Consider the following 23,079-nt stretch of genomic DNA (forward strand, 5'->3'; position numbering starts at 1 on the left):
CAGCAATAACAGGCAACATTTAGGAGGAGTCTTAGACTCCTGTCCAGCTAAGAAGAAAGATGGAAGAGAGCCACCCTGGGATTAAGGAGGAAGAATGAGCCAAACAGACCTTCAAAAACAGGACCTGCCCAGAGGATAAGGGTGTGCCCCTAGAGAACCAGCCACCTAGAATAAATAAATGGATTAAGTGGAATGAAGGCATAATGTCCTCAACAACCATGCCACACAAAGCAGAGACCATTGTCAACAAAGGTCCATGTAGTTAAAGCTATGGTTTTTCCAGAAGTCACTTATGGATGTGAGGCTTGGACCATGTAGAAGGCTAAGGGCCTAAGAATTGATGCTTTTGAATTCTGGTGCTGGAAAAGACTCTTGAGAGTCCCTTGGACTGCAAGGAGATCAAACCAGTCAATCCTCAACAAAATCAACCCTGAATATTCATTGGAAGGACTGATGCTGAAGCTGAAGCTCCAATACTTTGGCCACCTGATGCAAAGAGCCTACTCTTTGGAAAAAACCCTGAAGCTGGGAAAGATTGAAGGCAAAAGGAGAAGGGGGCAGCAGAAGATGAGATGGTTAGATAGCATGACAGACTCAATGGACATGAAATTGAGTAAACTCTGGGAGATAGTGGAAGATAGGGGAGCCTGGCACACTGCAGTCCATGGGGTTGCAAAGAGTTGGAGGCAACTTAGTGACTGAAAACAACAATGCCACCGAACTTGCACAGGTTCTTTCCAGGATGAGAGTGGAGAACAAGCAACACTGCTCCTTTCAGACAATTTTCCACCCTTTCAGTACGTGCCATGTGTTTCCATCCCTGCCAACAATTTTCTCCTTGCTCACTTCTGAGGCTAGAAATCCTTGTTAATGTCCTGGATGGCATCATCACCCAGCACATTCTTTTCCTTTCAGTGCTCCAGGGCAACTTTGCAGCCCTGCCTCTTCACAGACAGGCCTCTGTCTGCAAAGGAGGCATCTGTATTTCTCATCCAGCCAAGAAGAGGGGTGGAGAAAAGGAGGGAGGAGCTGCCTGAGGGATGGCTGGGATAGGCTCTGCTCTGGATCCACTTGAGGTAAAACCCAGAGTAGAACCTGGAAGGCTGGAAAGTGGGAGAGAGATGGGAAAGGGTTCAGCAAATGAGATTTTTTTTTAACTTTCATTTTTTCTCATTATTGTAAATAATGAAAATATAATGCAGAAAGTAAAAGTTCATCAGAATCCCATTCTTTTAAAATAATCCCTATTAACAATTTTCTTAAGTATAATATATCATTAAAAATAAAAGCTCTGATAGAATCTTCCCAATCAGTACCTATTAACTCATCCATCATCCATCCATGTATTCATTCATTAGACAACTGTTTTTTTTAACTTTGTTCCAAATCAAGGGCTTGTCTCTGGGGATATAGCAGTAAACAAAATACTACATATAAGAGGCTTGCAGAGCCCTCCCTGGCTGACCAGTGGTGTACTTCCAATGCAGGGGGTATGAGTTCAATTCCTGGTCAGAGACCTAAGGTCCCACAAGCATGAAAGAAAGGAAAAAAAGGTTGCATTCACTTGAAGGAGGTAAAGAAACTTAGGTATGTTAATTTCTTATACTTTAAGGTAGGTTTTCCAAATTCATTTTTTATTGCCGTGATACATATAGTAAATGTATCACAATGTATCTATTCTACTAATAGACATTCTGGTTCACTCTAAAATTTTGACAATAATACATAGTAAGTATTATTGTATATTCTCTTTTTCACAACATCTTTTACATATTTTTATAAACTCTCTTAAATATAAAAAATGGGCTAAAAGCTTATATGACATTTTGAATGTCATATAAATATTTTAAAATAGTTATAATTTTAATGACAGTAACCTATAATAGTTTCCAAAAGATTAAGGAAATTTACATTCTCCCCAAGTGACTGAAAGTGCTAGTGCTTAGCCTTGCACTGTGACTCCTGAGTTTTATTCATATTTTAACAGAATGGGGGGGGGGAGGAAAAGGAAAAACAGTTTAATTCCTGTTCCTTTTAATTATTTTTTTATATTCTTATTAGCCAATCAAATCACTAGATAACAAATTCTTTCTGGGCAGAAACATTTTAATTCTTGCTTGTCACTCAGCACACTGCACACAACACGGAGCATGATAAATAATGTACAGAAATAAATGTTAAGCAAATTGTAGTTGAGCTCAGTTCTTAGGTACTGAATGGATATATGGTACAGAGTACAAGAGAATGAGAAGAAAAACAGAAATTGGTAAATATAGATAACTGAGAGATACTGAAGTAAGAATGAGGTATTGAGTGGGAATAAGAGATTTTGAGGAAGATGCTGGCATAAATTGTGAGATTTCTCTGTACTGTGTTCACTTTGTGGAGCACTTGTCAACTTTTATCCCATTTCCTGGGTTATCTCTTTAATATCTAAATCTTCTCTTTCCTATTTTGTCTTGCTTTACTTTGGGTACATTTCTTTTGTCACATGGTGCATTTCTTGTCTTCTATTTCTGGCACAATGCAAGATATGAATCTAGTCTTTTGTTTCTAGATCAGTGGCTTAATCTAAAACCTAAGCCCTCTGGGCTAGTTGATGGGAGGAGTGGGAAGGGCCATGGTCAGAATTCCTGCAGTCTAAAGAAGCATAGACTAACAAACCAGTGATTGCTACTGTGATTTGAAGTAGAAGTCAAGTCTATTAAAGTCCTAATTAACTTCCCCCACCCAATGCCAGAATCATGCTTGTCACCCAGTAGGCATTCTATAAAGAAGTGATGAATAATGTACAGAATATACATTATTCATTATTATAGTTAGTAATACTGTATTGCATATTTGAACCTTGCTAAGCTATTGGTGGCTCAGTTGGTAAAGAGTCTGCCTGCAACGTGGGAGAACTGGGTTCAACCCCTGGGTTGGGAAGATCCCCTGGAGAAGGAAATAGCAACCCACTCCAGTATTCTTACCTGGAGAATTCCATGGACAGAAGAGCCTGGTGGGCTACAGTCCATGGGGTCACAAAGAGTCAGACATGACTGAGTGACTAACTTTCACTTTCACTTTCCAAGGGAGTAAATCTAAAAAATCTCATCCCAAGAAAAAAAGTTTTTAAACTATATGTGGTGAAGGATGTTAACTAGATTAGTGGTGATCATTTCAAAATATTTACAAATACTGAATCATTATGTCTATACCTGAAACTAATATGTTATTACGTCAATTAAATCTTAATAAATTTGAGAGAAAAATAAGTGATGAGTGGATGAATGAAAAAAACTAATGAAAGAATAAGTACACCTTCAATCATTTTGAGGAAAATGGTGGCAGGGGTGGGTGAGCAAAGCACCACAGAGAAATCAAAATTAAAGCAAGCATCAGCCAGAGTGATAAAATATAGAGCATTATGGCTAAACTAGAGCTCAGCAGTTAAAAAATGTTAAGAAAAGAAAGATAAGGTCTAGTATAAATCTAATGGCAATCCCAAAAGAAGCTAGTAGAGGTAACAGAAAAAAGCCAATATTCAAAGAATTAATCACTCAGAAATTTCCATAATTGAAGAAACTCAAGACTGTTTAGATTAAAGACATATAGTGAGATATGGACAGGATAAATGTAAATCCGACCTAGATACTGTGAGGTAAAAAATATGAACTATGGACAAAGCATAATTCTTTTAAAAGCAACTAAAGAGTAGAGAAAAATTACCTATAAAAGAATAAAAGTTTGCCTTCCAGCAGACATCTCAAATGAGTTCTATAAATTATCTAACTTATTATGCAAGATTGGCAATGTAGTCAATATATTTTCAGGCAAAGGAAGTTTTAAAATGTTTACAATTAGTAGACCATCACAAAAAAAGCTACTAATGATGCTACTCCAGAAAGAATAAAACTGTGCCCAAGAGGAAAAAGGAGGATGAAAAAGGCAATAATGACCAAAGAACCTGATAAATCTATGGTTAAATCTAAATAAATATTTATGATGAAAATAGTAATGATGACTTTTAAGGGTATAAAAGCAAGTTTGGTAACTGGGTCACTTTGCTGTACAGAAGAAATTAATGCAACAATGTAAATCAACTATATTTCGACAAAATTTTTTAAAAGGAGGTAAAATAGTATACAAAAATAATATAAAAGACTGAAGATAGGGAATTGTCTGTTAAAAATTCAAAGACCATTTTATTGTTTGGAAGAAATATATAGAAACAGATTAATGTTTGAATTTTTAAGTCAACATATTTTAAGTATTTATGTGAAAAAATGAATGAATTTTAAGTCCTGTATATAACTTAGGGAATACATGTAACCAATCCAATAGAAGGCAGGACAAGTGAAAAAAAAAAAGAAAAGAAAACAAAAAACAACAAAGATAAGGAGATAAGGAAGTAGAAATCTGTCCACATACATTACTAATCATTATCCTATCAAACATTAAGGGACCTAATCCAAGTTAAAAGTCTTCAGTTGAACTGCTGTTTTAAAGAGACAGACCTATAACTTTAAATAACGCAAGTGTAAAAGCAAGGAAATGGTGGTATCAAAGAACACAGGAGCCAGCTTAAAGGGTTGGTCAAAGGTAGGGAGTCTGAGTGTAAAGAGAATAATGACTATTTCCAACAACAGTTAGTTAGTCTCTAAGCAGACTTTTATTGAATAAATAAATGATTGAATGAATGAAGGGTGGGACAGTAGGGATGTGTCTGGGTGGTGCAAGGGTCCGATGGTATCAAGTTATATTTAAATACAGGGTATTTCACCATAAGGACACACTTGAGGAACTGCATAAAGAGGCACATAAATTGGCTTGAAAATGGGCACTCCAAGGGAATTCATGACAGGTGAGCATGGGAAGTGGTGGAGGGGAGGGCTCCAAAATGTGGGGTTTAAGTGGTCAAAAAGGATTTAAAAGACCAAAGGAGCAAGATTAAGGATGCAAATCGGGAACTTCCCTGGTGGCACAGTGGATGGGAATTGGCCTTCCAGTACAAGGAATGCGGGTTCAGCCTCACATACAGTGGAGCAGCAAAACCCAAGCACCACAACTGCTGAACCCTCGCTCTAGAGCCCAGGGAACCATCACTACTGAAGCCCACGTGCCTAAAGCCTGTGCCTAAAGCCACAGCAATGAGAAGCCCAAGCATTGGAGCTAGACAGTAGCTCCCACTCGCCGCAACTAGAGAAAGCCTGTGGGCAGCAATGAAGACCAGTGCAGCCAAAAACAAAAACAAAATTATTAAAAAAAAAAGAGGCAAATCACTCAGCTCCATCCCCACTGGAGGGGACTGATACAGCATTGTAAATTGTGGACAGAGGGAAGATCAGGTGATCTGATTGCTTTCTGAAGCTCAGGGAGTAAATGTGAGACTCCTTGTTATGAAGGTTGGTGTCTGCTTCACAGGGCTCTCATACTTCCCCAGTTTGTGCTAGCTTGGACTTTGAAAAGTCCTCTTTAGACTGTTCATCATCAGAAGCTCCATCATAGAAGCAGTTTTTGTATGTTTTGTTCACTGCAGAATCACCAGGCTGATAAGAACAGGCTGTATAAGGCAGGCAATAAATACTTGCTGAATAAGTACCGTCCATGGCATTTTTCAGGCAAGAATACTGGAGTGTGTTGACATTTTCTTCTCCAGGGGATCTTCCCAACCAAGAATCGAACCCGTATCTCCCTCATTGGCAGGCAGGTTCTTTATTACTGAGCCACCAGGGGAAGCACTGATGAAAGCTATGCTTCTTTGTTTAATATGCCAGCTTAAGCTGTAGACCCAGGCTTCCCACGTGGCACTAGTAGTAAAGAACCCGCTTGCCAATGCAGGAGACTCAAGAGATGTGGGTTCGATCCCTGAATCGGGACGATCCCTTGGAGAAGGAAAGGGCAACCCACCCTAGTATTTTTTCCTGGAGAATCCCATGGACAGAGGAGCCTGTCAGGCTATAGTCCATGGGGTCAAAAAGAGTCAGACATGACTGAGGCAACTTAGAACGTACAAGGTGTAGACTCTCAGTATGCTCTTCCTGGGGAAGTGTGTGGGGATTTATATTCTGCACACAGGAGCTAATAAAACCTTCTTTTGCAGTTTGTCTAGCTGTATAGACTTTAAGGTCTTAATTTTCCTTCATTTATAAGAGGATACTAACAACTGTACTTCTCCCCATGTGTTTGTTGAGGTTTAAATGAATCACGTATATGAAGCATTTAGATGTCTGACATGGAAAACATCTCCAAATATTATTATATTCATCAGATATTTACTATTCCTGTGGCTCTTCACTCCTAAAGTTCCAAGTTTCCCTTTAGCCTGAAGAACTTGCTTTAATATTTCTAAAGAACGGGACTAATGGCCACAGACCTGATAGTTTCACTTAATCTGATAATGTCATCATTGCACCTTCATTTGTTTTTTAACATTTTTTTTAATGTGGGCTATTTATAAAGTCCTTATTGAATTTGTTACAATATTGTTTATGTTTTACACTTTGGTTCTTTGGCCATGAGGCATGTGGAATCTTAGCAACCCAACCAGGGATCAAACCCGCACCCTGTGCATTGGAAGGCTAAGTCTTAACCACTAGACTACCAGGAAAGTCCTTCACTGAAAGATATTGTTCCAGATATACAATTATGAGTTGGCAATTCTTTTACCTCAGTACTTTAGAGATTTTGTTCTACTGCCTTTCTCAGTTTCTGATGAGAAATCTAAGGTCATTTGACCTAGTCTAATTGTCTAATTTGTCCATCTTTCATGTATGGACTGTTTCAACAATCTTACTAAAGAAAATATCCCCTTACTCTGTCACAAAGATGTTGACATATATTTTTTTAAGTTTATTTTTAATTGGAGGATAATTGTTTTATAATACTGTGTTGGTTTCTGCCATATATCAACATGACTCAGCCATTGGTATATATATGCCCCCTCCTTCTTAAATCTCCGTCCCACCTCCCACTCCATCCTACCCCTCCAGGATATCACAGAGCCCTGGATTTGAGCTTCCTGCCTCATACAATACATTTCCACTGGCTGTCTAATTTTACTCATGGTAATCTATATGTTTCAGCATTCGTCACCCCCTCTCCTTCCCCCACCATGAGCCCACAAGTCTGTTCTCTGTGTCTGCATCTCCACTGCTGCCCTGCAGATAGGTTCATCAGTATCATCTTTCGAGATTTCATATATATGCATTAATACATGCTATTTGTCTTTTTCTGACTTACTTCACTCTGTATAAATAGGCTCTTGGTTCATCCACCTCATTGAACTGACTCAAATGCAATTCCCTTTTACGGCTGAGTAATATTCCAGTGTGTATATGCACCATAACTTCTCTATCTATTCATCTGTCGATGGGCATCTAGGTTGCTTCCATGTCCTAGCTACTATAAATAGTGCTGCAATGAACGTTGGGGTGCATCTGTCTTTCTCAGTTATGGTTTCCTCAGGGTATATGCCCAGTAGTGGGACTGTTGGGTCATATGGTACGTAGTTTTATTCCTATTTTTTTTAAGGACTCTCCATTCTGTTTTCTGTAGTGGTTGTATCAGTTTGCATTCCACCAACAGCGCAAGAAAGTTTCCTTTTCTGCACACCCTCTCCAGTATTTATTGTTTGATGATGGACCTTCTGACTGGTGTGAGGTGGTACCTCATTATAGTTTTGATTTGAATTTCTCTAATAATGAGTGATGTTGAGAGTCTTTCCATGTGTTGATTAGCTATCTGTATGTCTTTAGAGAAATGTCTGTTTAGGTATTCTGCCCACTTTTTGATTGGGTTGTTCATTTTTCTGGTATTGAGTTGAATGAGCTACTTGTTTATTTTGGAGATTAATCCTTTGTCAGTTGTTTCATTTACTATTATTTTCTCCCATTCTGAGGGTTTGGCACACATTTTCTTTTAATACTTCCAAAGTTTCATTTTTGATTAATACATCTGGAGTATTTTTCTATGGTATAAAATGTGAATCATTGATAGAATCATTTCTATCAGAGGCGGAGACTCCAGGGGTTAACCTTATTTGTCAGAGATTGCTACAGTAGACCTAGTCCTCTTGAAAACGTTGCTTTCTAGTGAATGAATGATTTCATCAGTGTCTTCTTTCTCATCAAGATTTTCCTTGCCAGACATCAGCACCCCTGATGAACAAAAGAGTCCAAGAGAATCCGCTGCCAGACCCTTTTGTCTACATGGATGATTCCAGCACGAACTTCCAGGATGATTCAAAGATACCAGCTGGTGCCAGTGAGTGTAACTCTCCTACCCTGTTGCCCTCTTTACATGGGACCCTCTAATTGTATTTTGGATTTGTTTTAAAATAGTTATTTATTATATCTTTACTTGTTTTTGTTTTTTATTTCAACTCTGTTTTGCATTGAGGTATAGCCAATTAACAATGTTATGATAGTTTCAGGTGAACAGCAAAGGGACTCAGCCATACATATACATACATGAATCTATAACACTGTGTACCTGATCTTCCCAATAGGACTTCTCTGATAGCTCAGTTGGTAAAGAATCCGCCCACAATGCCAAGAGATCCCAGGTCAATTCCTGGGTCAGGAAGATCCGCTGGAAAAGGGATAGGCTAGACACTCCAGTATTCTTGGGCTTCCCTTGTGGCTCAGCTGGTAAAAAAAAAATCTGCAGTGCAGGAGATCTGGGTTTGATCCCTGGGTTGGGAAGATCCCCTGGGGAAGGGAACAGCTACCCACTCCAGTATTCTGGCCTGGAAAATTCCATGGACTGTATAGTCCATGGGGTCGCAGAGAGTAGGACACAACTTAGCAATTTTCACTTCTTTTTTTTCACGTGATCTTCCCAAGTGAAATAAAAGTAGGGCCCTAACTATTCCTTCCCCTCCCTGGCAACCATAAGTTTGTTTTCTAAGTCTGTGAGTCTCTTTCTGTTTTGTCAGTTCATTTGTATCATTTTTTTTTTTAGATTCCAAATATAAAAAATTTCATATGATATTTCTCCTTAAGGTCTATGTTTCCTTATTGATTTTCTGTCTGATCTGTCCATTGATGAAAATGGGATATTAAAGTCCCCTGCTATTATTGTGTTACTGTCAATTTCTCCCTTTATGTTTGTTAATATTTGCCTTACATATTAAGGTGCCCGTATGTTGGATATGTATATAATTGTCATATCTTCTTCTTGGATTTAACCCTTCATGATTATGTAGTATCTTTGTTTCTTATAACAGTCTTCATTTTAAAGTCTATTTTGTCTCATATGAGTATTGCTATGCCAGCTTTCTTATGATTTCCATTTGCATGAAATACCTTCCCCCATCCCCTTACTTTCAGTCTGTAAGTGTCTGTAGGTCTGAGGTGGGTCTCTTGTAGACAACATATATATGGATCTTGTTTTTGTATCCTCCCAGCCATTCTATGTCTTTTAATTAGTGCATTTAATCCATTTGAAAGAAAGTGAAAGTCATTCAGTCATGTCCAGCCCTTTGCGACCCCATAGACTCTATAGTCCATGGAATTCTCTAGGGCAGAATACTGGAGTGGGTAGCCGTTCCCTTCTCCAGGGGATCTTCTCAACCTAGGGATCAATCCCAGCTTTCCTGCACTGCAGGCAGATTCTTTACCAGCTGAGCCACCAGGGAAGCCCTTTAATCAATTCACATTTAAGGTAATTATCTATATGTGTGATCCTATTATCATTTTGTTCATTGTTTGGGGTTTATTTTTTGTAGATCTTTCCCTCCTCTTGTGTTTCCTGCCTGGAGAAGTTCCTTTAGCATTTGTTGTAAAACTGGTTTAGTGGTGCTGAATTCTCTTAACTTTGTCTGAAAAGCTTTTGGTTTTGCCATTGGATTTGAAGGACAGTCTTGCTGGGTAGAGTACTCTTGGTTGTAGGGTCTTCCCATTCATCACTTGGAATATATTGTGCCATTCCCTTCTGGTTTGTAGAGTTTCTGTTGAGAAATCAGTTGATAATATTATGGGATTTCCCTTGTATGTTGTCTTTTTTCCCTTGTTGCTTTCAATATCTTATCTTTGTCTTTAATTTTTGTCAGTTTGATTAGTATGTGTCTTGGTGTGTTCCTCCTTGGGTTTATCCTGCCTGGGTCCCTCTGAGCTTCCTGGACCTGGCTGACTATTTCCTTTCCCATGTTGGGGAAGTTTTCAGCTATTATCTCTTCAAATATTTTCTCAGGGTTGTTCTCTCTCTCTTCTTCTGAGACACCTATAATGTGAATATTGGTGCATTTAATGTTGTTCCAGAGTCCTCTTAGGCTGTCTTTATTTCTTTTCATTCTTCTATATTCTGTTTTACATCAATGATTTCCACCATTTCGCCTTCCAGGTCATTTATCCATTCCACTTATCTAGGATTTATCTTGTTCCTTCATCTGGGACATAATCCTATTTCTTATTTTGGTTAGCTTTCTGTGATTGTGGTACTAGGTCTGGAAGCTATGGGATTGTAGTTCTTGTGCCCTCTGGTGGATGAGGATAAGAGGCTTGTGCAAGCTTCCTGATGGGAGGGACTGGTTTCGGGGATAACTGGGTCTTGCTCTGGTGGGCATGCTCAGTAAAACTTTAATCCAATTGTCTGCTGATGGGTGGGGTTGCACTCCCTCCCTGTTAGTTGTTTTGCCTGAGGTAACCCAGTCCTGGAGTCTGCAGGCTCTATGGTATGGCTATTGGCAACCTCCAAGAGGATTTACACCTGACTGCTGCTGCCAGTGCCCCGTCCCCATGGTGGGCAATTGCTGATCCACAGCTCTGCAGGAGATCCTCAGACACTCACATGTAGGTCTGACTCACTGTTCTATGGGGTTAGTGTTCCTTTCCCCTGGGTCCTGGTGCACATAAGGTTTGTTTGTGCCCTCCAAGAGTGGAGTCTCTGTTTCCCCCAGTCCTATGGAGGTCCTGTAACCAAATTCCACTGGCCTTCAATGTCAGATTCCCTAGGAATTCTCAGCACTTTTGCTGATCCCCAAGCTGGGGAGCCTGATGTGGGGCTTAGAACCTTCACAACAGTGCGAGAACTTCTTTGGTATTATTGTTCTCCAGTTTGTCGGTCACCCGACAGGTATGCTGCTGCTGCTCCTACTAAGTTGCTTCAGTTGTGTCCGCCCCACCAGGCTCCTCCATCCCTGGGATTCTCCAGGCAAGAATACTGGAGTGGGCACCCAACAGGTATAGGATTTGATTTTATCGTGATTGTGCCCCTTTTACAATCTTGTTGGGGTTTCTCCGTTGTCCTTGGACATGGGGTATCTTTTCTTGGTGGGTTCCAGTGTCTTTCTGTCTATGGATGTTCAACAACTAGTTGTGATTTTGGTGCTCTTGGTTTTGGGGTTTTGTTCATTTGTTTCTTTGGCCCCAGCCAGGAACCCTGCAGTGGAAGTGCAGAGTCCTAACCACTAGGAAGCCAGGGAATTCCCTGTTATATCTCTTATATATCTTTTCAAAAATATATTCAAAAACTATTCCCATCATAAAGAGGGAAGTTATAAATTTCATATCAAGATCAAGTGCCTTTGGCCCATGTCTAATCAAATTATGATAAACTGAGAACACAAGATATACAGCAAGTGAGAATGTTTTTCTAGAAGAGAAAGACTGAAGCAAAGAGAAAGAAAAATACAGAAAGCTTCTTTTCCAAGGCAGAATACAATCCTGACACTTCTGATAATGTGTTATGCAGGTTTTTTTCCCTCACGTTTCTCCTGACACCAGCTAGGTATCCTACAATTCAACTCAACTCTGACACTATCTACCCAGAGAAAGCATTAGATTCCATAGGTTAAGAGCTTAGTCCCAAAGACTGCCCTTACTTCAGTCACAAGACCAGGTTGTCTGTGCTTCTAATCAACTGGCTATAAATCAGAGGTTCCCATGACACCCTCCTTGGGTTTCATTAATTTGCAAGTGGCTCAGAGATCTCAGGAAATCTATTTACTTAACCTGAGTACCATTTTATTACAAAAGATATTAAAGAATGAGAATCAACAGCTGGATGAAGACATACATAGGGCTCAAACAAAGGAGCTTCTGTGCTTATGAGTTTAGATCTGGCTAGGCAGCCTGTGGATGTGATCTGCTTCATCAACGTAGAGGCTGTCTGAACCCTCCCATCCTTTTTGGTTTTTTAATGGAAGCTTCATCACATAGTCTTAATTGATTGAATCACTGCCCATTGGTGACTGATTCAAACTCCAGCCCCTCTTCCCTCCCTAAAAATCATGATGTAGGGTTGAAAGTTCCAGTCCTGTAATCAGGGTTGGTTCCCTGGGCAACTAGTCCCCCATCTTTAGAAGATTTCTAAAAGTCACCTCATTAACAAAGTCAGTTAAGGTCACTTCATTAACATGAAGTCAGTTGCGGTTGAAAGGAGCCTAATGTGAATATCAAGACACTCATTTCACCTTGATGGCTCTGGAGAAATTTCAAAAACTGAGGAAAAAAGACAGAAGTATTATAACAAAAGATGCTCCCATTGCTCTAACGGCTTAGGAAATTCTAAGAATTTGGGGAGTTGTGAGCCAGGAGCCATGGACAAAGACTAAAATATATATGTGTTATACATCAAAATATCACACAAGAATATTGTGGTCCAATATTGTGGGTAAACAGGAAAAATATCATTTTATATAGAGAGAGTAGTTGTGTATTAATACATACACAGATTTATTTTTATAAATTGTATGTTAGTAACAGAACTCTCATTTTATTCAGGCGGCAAAGTAAACAATTTTAAAGTTTTCCTAGTCAAATTTGTATCTTGATGAATTCTGAAATATGTTCAGACAGTCCCTGACTTATGATGGTTCTACTGATGATTTTTCAACTTTTATGTTTTATGATGGTGAAAACCAATATGCATTCAGTAGAAACCATACTTCAGTTTTGAATCTGATATTTTCCCGGGTTAGAGACAAGAGTACAGAAATACACAGACAGACATTCTGTGTGCTTGATTGGAAGACAATATTGTTAAAGATGTCAATACTACTCAAAGTAGTCTATAACTGGTAGCACTGTGGTATTGGGCAACGTTTCTTCAGACTTGGCTCAGAGTTACAATGCATTTAGCATATTAAAGCTGACAACATGGAGACTTTTTGCAGGCCTCCCCAGACAGTGGAGTTTTCCTGATAATTTGCCACATTAGGTTATAAAATATTTCATTAACAGTTATTTTCTATTTTGCAGAGGAGTCTAAGAACGTGCAGTTGTTCCATTTTCTTGCTAGACTTCAACTTGTTCCTTTCTTACAACTCTGTCATCTTCCACGTCACACTTATTACCAACCAGAATTTTGGAACACCATCAGTGTCTTTAACTTAAAGAATCTGTTCTCTCTGATCTTATCTATCATTAAATGTGAACTGTGCTGTGTAGGAATAAAATAAAGCAAAGCCTTGTCCATGTTTCATGTACAAATCTATCATCACCGTAAATGGCCTATTTCTATATTATCCAAGATTTCAAGCGTATACTGTTTTGCATCTACTTTAACTTGCTTTCTATAATAATCTTCTATGGTAGGATTATATTTTCAACAAAAATTCCTTGAATAAAGTGTACAGTGAGAGTCAATTTTCCAATGTCCCCTGAACCAAGAACTGCTAGCTTATACTCACACATAGTGCAAACTTGTAAGAGCCAGTACCTCTCACACCGTCCCCGGGGCCCTGCAGCCAAGAGCCTTGAGCTCCCTCTGTGTCGATGCTTCTGTCACCAAGTCTGTCCTGTTGCTGCAGCTGCCAGGGCTGGTTTGTTTAGAAGCCTGACTCTGGGCAAGTTTTGCCCTCTCTTCTCAATTTCAGGATCAGCTTGTCCAGCTCAGTAAAGATTTCTACTTAGATGTTGATTAAGATTAAAATGAAATTATATGGTTATTTGGAAGGGGAAGTTGACATTTTTAATGTTTAGTCATTTAAGAATATATTTCTCTATTCCAATCACTTATGCTCTTTAAAACAATTTTATAGCTTATTTCATCTAGTCCTTATACATTTCATTAAAATGAATTCTTAGGCATTTTATAATATGTATGTTGATATTATTGTACATAGGACTTTTTTCATCACGACCTACGACGTGTGGAATCTTAACTCCCCAACCAGAGATCAAACCCGGGCCTTCGACAGTGAAAGGTATAAATTTGTTAGTTTTAAAGAAAGTATACTTCCTGTTCATATTATATTGGGAAATAGGAGTGAGCAATATGGTTTTTTGATTTTGTTTTTAGTATTACTTAGTTTTTATTTCAGTAAATATGTGGGAATCCATCAAATATTTGTTTGAAGAAAGAAACTTTTGATATGCAACCCCTTTCCCTCAACATATTAGATTTTTTAAAATATTTTAATTTTATTAGAGTATAGTTGATTTACAATACTGTATTAGTTTCAGGTGTACAGCAAAATGATTCATTTATACATATATTCATTCTTTTTCAGAGTCTTTTCTCATATAGGTTATCACAGAATATAGGATAGGGTTCCCTGGGCTGCACAGCAGGTCTCCATCAGTCATCTGTCTTATATATAGCAGTGTGTGTGTGTGTGTGTGTGTGCTCATCCCACATGCAATAAGTCTTAAAGAAGAATTATTTTCTATAAAACCACTTAGCTAATTAACTGACAACACTTTCCTAATTTACACTTGATATGCTGAGTAGGTTAACTCTTATAAAAGATCAGTAGAGTCATGGGCAATGAACTAATTATCAGAAATGTGATGAAGTTACATAGTCCATGTTAAATGTAGTTTGTAACTTCAAGCAAAGATTTCCGTTTTACTGACAAATATCCTACAATAACAAAATTAATAAAACATTAATGCAGTACATGTTATGTGGTATGTATTATTGTTTCATGTGTAGTAATGACTTAATACATTCATGTAATACATTACAATTCTTATTATAAAGTAAACAGACATTGAGAGCATTCCCTTTGCTTGATGAAACTAAGGTGAAGAGTTGAACTAATCTGTGATCACATTCCTAGAAAACTACATTTTATAATAAAATTTCTACTATTAAAGTACTACACTCAATATAACAGCAAATTTGGAAAACAGCAGTGGCCACAAACTGGAAAAGGTCCGTTTTCATTCCAATCCCAAAGAAGGGCAATGCCAAAGAATATTCAAATTGCCACACAGTTGCTCGCCTTTCACATGCCACCAAGGTAATGCTCAAAATCCTTCAAGCTAGGCTTCAACAGTATCTGAACCAAGAACTTACAGATGTAAAAGCTGGATTTAGAAAAGGCAGAAGAACCAGAGATAAAATTTCCAATACCTGTTGGATCATAGAAAAAGCAAGAGAGTTCCAGAAAAACATCTACTTCTGCTTTATTGACTATGCTAAAGCCTTTGATTATGTAGATCACAACAAACTGGAAAATTCTTCAAGAGATGGGAAGACCAGACCACCTTCCCTGCCTCCTGAGAAACCTGTATGAAGGTCAAGAAGCAACAGTTAGAACCAGACATGGAACAATGGATTGGTTCCAAATTGGGAAAGGAGTACGTCAAAGTTGTATATTGTCACCCTGCTTATTTAACTTCTATACAGAGTACATCATGTGAAATTCAGGGCTGGGTGAAGCACAAGCTGGAATCAAGATTGCCAGAAATATCAACAACCTCAGACATGTAGATGACACCACCCTTATGGCAGAAAGTGAAGAGGAACTAAAGAGCCTCTTGATGAAAGTGAGAGGAGAGTGTAAAAGCTGGCTTAAAACTTAACATTCAGAAAACTAAGATCATGGCATTTGGTCCCATTACTTCATGGCAAATAGATGGGGAAACAGTGGAAACAGTGTCAGACTTTATTTTCTTGGGCTCCAAAATCAGTTTGGATGGTGATTGCAGCCATGAAATTAAAAGATGCTTGCTTCTTGGAAGAAAAGCTATGACAAACCTAGACAGCATATTAAAAAGCAGAGACATTACTTTGCTGACAAAGGTCTGTATAGTCAAAGCTATAGTTTTTCCAGTGGTAATGTATGGATGTGAGAGTTGGACCATAAAAAAGGCTGAGCACCAAAGAATCCATGCTTTCGAACTGTGGTGTGGAGAAGACTTTTGAAAGTCCCTTGAGCTGCGAGATCAAGCCAATCACTCCTAAAGGAAATCAACCCTGAATATTCATGGAAGGATTGATGATGAAGCTGAAGCCCCAATACTTTGGCCACCTGATGCAAAGAGCCGACTCATTGGAGAAGACCCTGACACTGGGAAAAGATTGAGGGCAGGAGGAGAAGGGGATGACAGAGGATGAGATGGTTGGATGGCATCACCAAATCAATCGACATGAGTTTGAGCAAACTCCAGGAGATAGTGAAGGACAGACAGGGACTGGCATACTGCTGTGCATGGGGTCACAAAGAGCTGGACACAACCGAGTGAATGAACAACAAACTCCACTTCACTTGCAGCACTTACCTTAACAAACATAGTTCTTGCTCATAACAGTTCATCTCAGGATGAATCCATTTCCTTTTGGAAAAAATAATCACTGAACATTACATTTTACTTGTTTATTTAACATTTTACTATATAGAAAATTTTGACTATAAACAAAAACAGAGAGGCGTTCCCTGGTGGTCTAGGGGTTAGGCTTTGGTGCTTTCACTGCTGCAGCCTGGTTTCAACCCCTGGTTGGGGAACCAAGAACCTACAAGTTGTGCAGTGTGGCCAAAAAATAAAATAAAAACAGGATAGTATAATTTCATGAGTCTATCATTCAGTCTCAGCAAATATATATCTCTTTAGCATAGTGATTTTGAGGTTCATTCAAATTGTAAAATGCATCAGTGATCCATTACTTTCATTGCTGAATGGCATTCCATTGGATGAATACACAGTTTGTATAGTGTATTCATTCAATAAGGAGATTTGGATTGTTACCAACACGGCAGTTATGAACAACACTACTATGAAGAGTTGGGTATACATCCTTGCATAGATAAATGTTCTTATTCTCTTGGGTAGATTCCTAGGAAGAAACTGCCAGTTTTTCAAAGTGACTCTATCATTTCACAGTCCAACCTGCAGTTTCCAGTTGCTGTATGAACATTCCAGTTTCTCTACAATCTTCCACAGGTCCATTTATACATCTTTGCTGAAAAGCTTATTCAAATCTATTAACTAGAATAATAGGATTTTTAATCAGAATATTTGTTGTCTTATTTTGAGATGTTATATTACAGATACAAGTCCTTTCAGGTAGATGACATTTTCCTTCTGTCTGAAGGATGACCTGTAACAGATTGGCTGGTGATGGATTATTTCAACTTTTGTAGGTCTAAAAGCATCTCTTCACAGATGGCTTTTCTCAGAATGTTCTGAACTTTACAGTGTATCCTTATTGATGTTTGGGGAAGGGGTGGTGGTTTCCTCCTTGTCTTGAGCCCTGATAATTACATGCTATCTTCCTTCTGAATCTTTGTGCACAGATAATTGGGAAGCCACAATCAACAGCTCCAAGATCCATGTGATAAATATCAGAAATGAGTTTTCAGAAGAATTTTATGATTATTGGTGTAATTTTATTATTACACCAAGATATAGGTATAAATCTTGGAGGCAAAAAAAAATTTATAAGCTTACTAAAACGGATAACATTACAAAAAACACAGAGCAAGCTGATAATAATTTAAGAGTATATAAGAAGTTAAACATATACACAAAGGTTAATCTTTTCCATTTTATCATCTATGAGGTTTTTATTTAATTTACTTTTATATTTGTGTTTAATATACAAAGAGATAATAAATTTAAAGCCTTTACTTTTATTTTTAATACATAATTAAAAATCTGATATGATATATATATATAAGATTTCACATCTTAACCCATAACATCTTTTTGCTAAACAGACAAAATGTAGTCCAATGAGATAGTTACATTCTTTTGTTCATATCAAAACTTTGAAATCCAGTGAATAATTTGTACTTACTTGCATATCACAAGCTAAATGCTAAATTTTCATCAGAAATACTTACTCTGCATTTAGAATTCATAAAATTTACAGTTGAAAGAGTATATTCACATATGCAAGCTGTTCTAAGCATACTAAAAAGCTTCCCAATAACTGGATTAAATATCAGCATTTAAAGTTAAACTAAAATTCAATAAAATTAAAAATTCAGTACCTTGGTGGAGCTAGGTATGTTTATGTGTTTGATAGCTGTGTTGAGTAGTGGCTACAGTAGTATACAGAACAACTCTATAGAGTAATTAAGTGGCTGGGGGACGAAGATGGCTTCAATCTTGTACTATTTCCATACACAACTTACCCAAATACATGAACAAAACATTTTCTTGTTTTAAAGAATATGGTAACTAGTAAGTTGTAGAGATCAGATATACCCTAACAGGATGAATGCTGGGGCAAAACAGTTCTCTTAATATTATATAAGTTTCTTGTAACTTAAAACGAAATTTCTAGTAATAGCATTTCACAAACACATTACAAAAGTGCTGCATCACAAAAAAATTTACTTCAAAGTAAAGATTATGTGCCTGGTAAAACTATACTATTTAATTAATAGGATCAGAGTGTCAATGAAGACATGGATATTTAAGGTAAATGCAAACAGTTTGAATAGTTTTGTAAATTGTGAGTAGAAAAATAAATATTTATAAATTAATATTTTATATGCTGTGCTGTGCTCAGCCATGTTCGACTATTTGCAGTTCCATGGACTGTGGACTGCCAGGCTCCTCTGTCTATGGAATTTTCCAGGCAAGAATACTGGAGAGGGTTGCCATTTCCCACTCCAGATGATCTTTCCACCCCAGGGGCCAAACCCAGGTCACCTGCATCTCCTGCATTGGAAGGTGGGGTCTTTACAACTAGTGTCAACTAGGAAGCCCAATATTTTATATATTTGATTTAAAATACTTGTCTATGAACTTTAAAATTAAATTAGATACTATAAGTTTAGGCATATGTACATTTATATATGTGATTGTGCTTCCCTGATGGCTCAATGGAGAAAATCCACCTGCCAATGCAGGAGACTCAGCTTCCATCTCTGGGCCAGCAAGATTGAAGATCCCTTGGGGAAGGAAATGGCAACCCCCTCCAGTATTCTTGCCTGGGAAATCCCATGGACAGAGGAGCCTGGTGGGCTACAATCCATGGGGTCATAGAAGAGTCAGACATGACTTGGTAACTAAACAACAAAACAACAACAAATATGTGATTATATTAAATACATTTTATAAAAGGTATTTCCATGTATGGTCATAAGTGGTGTTAGTCTTATAGTTTTATTGATAGTGTTTTTTTCTTGTCTCATTTTAGTATTGATGTTAGGAACTTCAAATACATAAATGAGGCCCAAGTGAAGATTTCCTCCTTGTACTGAAATGGGCATATAACAGGAGAATTAGCACAGCATTGGCTTGCATTCTATAACTTACCTATGTTTTGGGGCGGTTGTTATTAGTCTATTCAGTGTCTGCAGCTCTTTTTCAGCAAATTTTCTTAATCATATGTTCTTAGAAAATTTCCTTCTCTCCATTGCCATTTAAAAAAATATTCCATAGTTTTTCAATTGTCTCCACATCTTTAGTTATATCTCATTTCTATGAACCTCTTCCCAGAGGAGTGAATAGAGCTTCATAAAGCCTGGAGAAGAAAAATCCCATTTTCCAGATTAGATAGACTAGGTTTCTGATAAACAAATAAAAAGAGGAAACCATTTTGAAGAATGTGTTATATATTCAGGCGTAGGGAACATGAGGTTCCTTCTCAGTTTCTAAAAGAAACAAAGTGTGGGAAAGAAGACGAGGGAGACCACTGTCCACTGCCCTGAGGGTAGGCAGGACAGACAGAACTGAGTACAGAGAAAATTAAAGAGGTAACATTTCCCAACAGGAACAAACTAAATTTCACAGGACTCAGCCTCCTAGAGTCAAGACCTGGGAATTTACTTAATCTGGATTCCAAGCCTGGTTGAAGGGGAGAGAAGTCATGGGTAGTTCACAGCAGTGGTGTTCTGGGGGATTTGAGTGGGAAGGGAATTGCGTTATGTGACTACCTCCTCTCTATCTCTTGCTCCACAGCAAAATGGAAGAAGAGTCATGAACGCACCTCATTCACCCACACACAGTACAAGGAGTTGGAGGCTCTGTTTAGCTGCAACATGTTTCCAGATAAAAACCTCCAGAGAGAACTTGCTTTAAAACTCAATCTACCGGAGTCAACAGTAAAGGTCTGTCTGATCATCGGAGATGTGCTTTGAACCCTCTTTCAAATAACATTCTACTATTTAGCCTGGAAATTCCCTCCATAAAACAGTAACACTTCATTTATTGAGTCCCTACTGTGTGCTAGTACTGAGCTGGGCAGCTGTATTAATACATGTTGGCTTTATTATCATCTAGTTTAAAAGATGAGGAAAACTGAGGTTTGGGAGCAAAGTGACTGGGTTACAGAGATAATGCATAGTATCACTGGAATTGGAACTCCAGAGGCACGATAGAATTCACATTAGAGAAATGATATCATCCAGACAGACTCTCATTTAGGGTCTTCTCTAGCAAAACCCCGCAATCACTTATTTACAACGCTGCCAACAGACAACAACTCCAACCTTTGAGTCTGCTGAGCCCCCAAATTTTTTTTACAATATTGCTCACTGTTCAGTTCAGTTCAATCACTCAGTCGTGTCCAACTCTTTGTGACCCCATGGTCTGCAGCACGCCAGGCCTCCCTGTCCATCACCAACTCTTGGAGTCTACCCAAACCCATGTCCGCTGAGTTGGTGATACCATCCAACCATCTCATCCTCTGTCGTCCCCTTCTACTCCTGCCTTCAATCCTTCCCAGCATCAGGGTCTTTTCCAATGAGTCAGCTCTTCACATCAGGTGGCCAAAGTATTGGAGTTTCAGCTTCAGCATCAGTCCTTCCAATGAACATCCAGGACTGATCTCCTTTAGGGTGGACTGGTTGGATCTCCTTGCAGTCCAAGGGACTCTCAAGAGTCTTCTCCAACACCACAGTTCAAAAGCATCAATTCTTCAGGCCTCAGCATTCTTTATAGTCCAAATTTCACATCCATACATGACTACTGGAAAAACCATAGCCTTGACTAGACGGACCTTTGTTGGCAATGTAATGTCTCTGCTTTTTAATATGCTGTCTAGGTTGTTCATAACTTTTCTTGCAAGGAGCAAGCGTCTTTTAATTTCATGGCTGCAATCACCATCTGCAGTGATTTTGGAGCCCCCAAAAATAAATTCAGCCACTGTTCCCACTGTTTCCCCCTCTATTTGCCATGAAGTGCTGGGACCAGATGCCATGATCTTAGTTTTCTGAATGTTGAGCTTTAAGCCAAATTTTTCACTGTCCTCTTTCACTTTCATCAAGAGTCTCTTTAGTTCTTCTTCACTTTCTGCCATAAGGGTGGTATCATCCGCATATCTGAGGTTATTGATATTTTCCATAATTTCCTCTCTTCCCCCACTCCAGATTTGGTTCAGGAACCGGCGGTTCAAAATGAAGAAGCAGCAGCGGGAGCAAGAGCAGCAATCACTAAAGCCACCAAGCCAGGTCCTTCCAGCCAAGGATGTGCCCACAGTATCAACCAGCCCTCATTCTTTTCTCCTTGCAATTTCAGATTCCTATAACTCCCTCTCACCTCAGCCCTTAGACACTTTCCCCTGGGCAGGGGACTCTATGATCATGGAGATTCCTACAAGTGATGTCCAAACGCAAGATCCTCAACTGGAGAGGCTAGTGGCCTCAGTTCCTGCTTTGTACTCTGATGCATTTGACATCACCCAAATCATGGAACTATACAGTGTTCCTGATGAGGATGACATCACCAACTCTTCCTTCTATTCTCTATATCAGTATCTCTCACCGACAAGGCCCAGTTAGAATAGAGTTCTTCTCTTATAGTCTTTGCTGATCCAGCTGTAGGCTTATTTCCTGGGCAGACCTCCTTCAGTGTGACAAGCTGGAGCTTTGCAGTCGACAGTCCACAGGACAGCCTGGAATTCCAGAACCCCTCCATTACAGTGCACTTTGGGTTTCTCTGATCCAAGTACTAATAAATATCAGACAGTATAGAAAAAGGATCTTCTTGCACGCTCTTTCATTTGTCTGTTTTTAACCCAAATATTTGGCCCAGTGTTACTCTGATTTCCATAGAAATATTGTAAAAACTAGGGAGTTTCCCCCAAATATAGCTCAGTACTATACAATCAGCCCTGTGACTCTTGCTGGAGAGGCCTTTCCAGACCCATAGATGGCCAATGAGACTTCAAAATTCCCTCTTCCCAAAACTACCTTTGAGTTTTTAAAAGGTCAACAGCCTCTAAGGGTCATCCACTTTTAATGGCAGCAGGTTTATATACTCACATTTCAAATGACAGCTAAGCAAGTTTTCTAGCTACATGGTTAGCATAAAAAATTTATAGCAATTCTCAAACCAATAATAAAGAAACACATAACAAAATAAGAACCTCTCAATGAAAAATATAAAATGTCTAGGAATTAACTAAGAAAATTAAGAACTTTGTACTGAAAACTTAATAACTTGAATAATGGACACTGAAGATGTTTTGAATAAAAGGCATTTGAAGCCATAAAATAATCAATTTAACAGGGCTAAAATCATATAAAGCATGTTCTCCAAACACAATGGGATGAAATTAGAAATCAATAATAGAAGAAATTCAGGAAATTTGCAAACATATGGATATTAAAAGGCACTCCCAAATAACCAATGGATAAAGAAGAAATCAGATGGAAAATTAGGACACATGCAAAGATGAATGAAAACAGAACCACAATATCCAAAACTTATGGGATGATGCTTATAATAGGTGCTTAGAAAGAAATCTACAGCTATAAAAGCCTATAAAGAATAAGATCTCAAAATCAACCTTTTTTAATAGTAGGGAGGCTGGCATAGCTATGTATGTTAAATTAAACTTTAAGGCAAAACATTTTGTTGGAAGTAAAAAGAATAAAAGGAACAATTAATCTGAAAAATATAATAATTCTGAATGTGTATCAGTCAGTTCAGTCGCTTAGTCGTGTCCGACTCTTTAAGACCGCATGTA

At 38.4% G+C, this 23,079-nt stretch overlaps 1 protein-coding gene across 1 annotated transcript; it reads left to right on the plus strand.

Moving 5' to 3' along the window:
• Positions 1 to 8,144: 8,144 nt before the first annotated feature.
• On the plus strand, positions 8,145 to 22,436 carry ARGFX (arginine-fifty homeobox). The gene is given in 6 exon segments (XM_010845422.1): positions 8,145 to 8,247; positions 11,040 to 11,058; positions 14,051 to 14,131; positions 19,966 to 20,218; positions 21,479 to 21,890; positions 21,893 to 22,436. Coding segments are annotated over 6 exon segments (1,026 nt in total). The 3' UTR covers positions 22,051 to 22,436.
• Positions 22,437 to 23,079: the final 643 nt, after the last annotated feature.

Source organism: Bison bison, unplaced genomic scaffold (assembly GCF_000754665.1).
Source record: "Bison bison bison isolate TAMUID 2011002044 unplaced genomic scaffold, Bison_UMD1.0 scf7180017864215, whole genome shotgun sequence".
In the NCBI taxonomy this organism is placed as follows: Eukaryota; Metazoa; Chordata; class Mammalia; order Artiodactyla; family Bovidae; genus Bison; species Bison bison.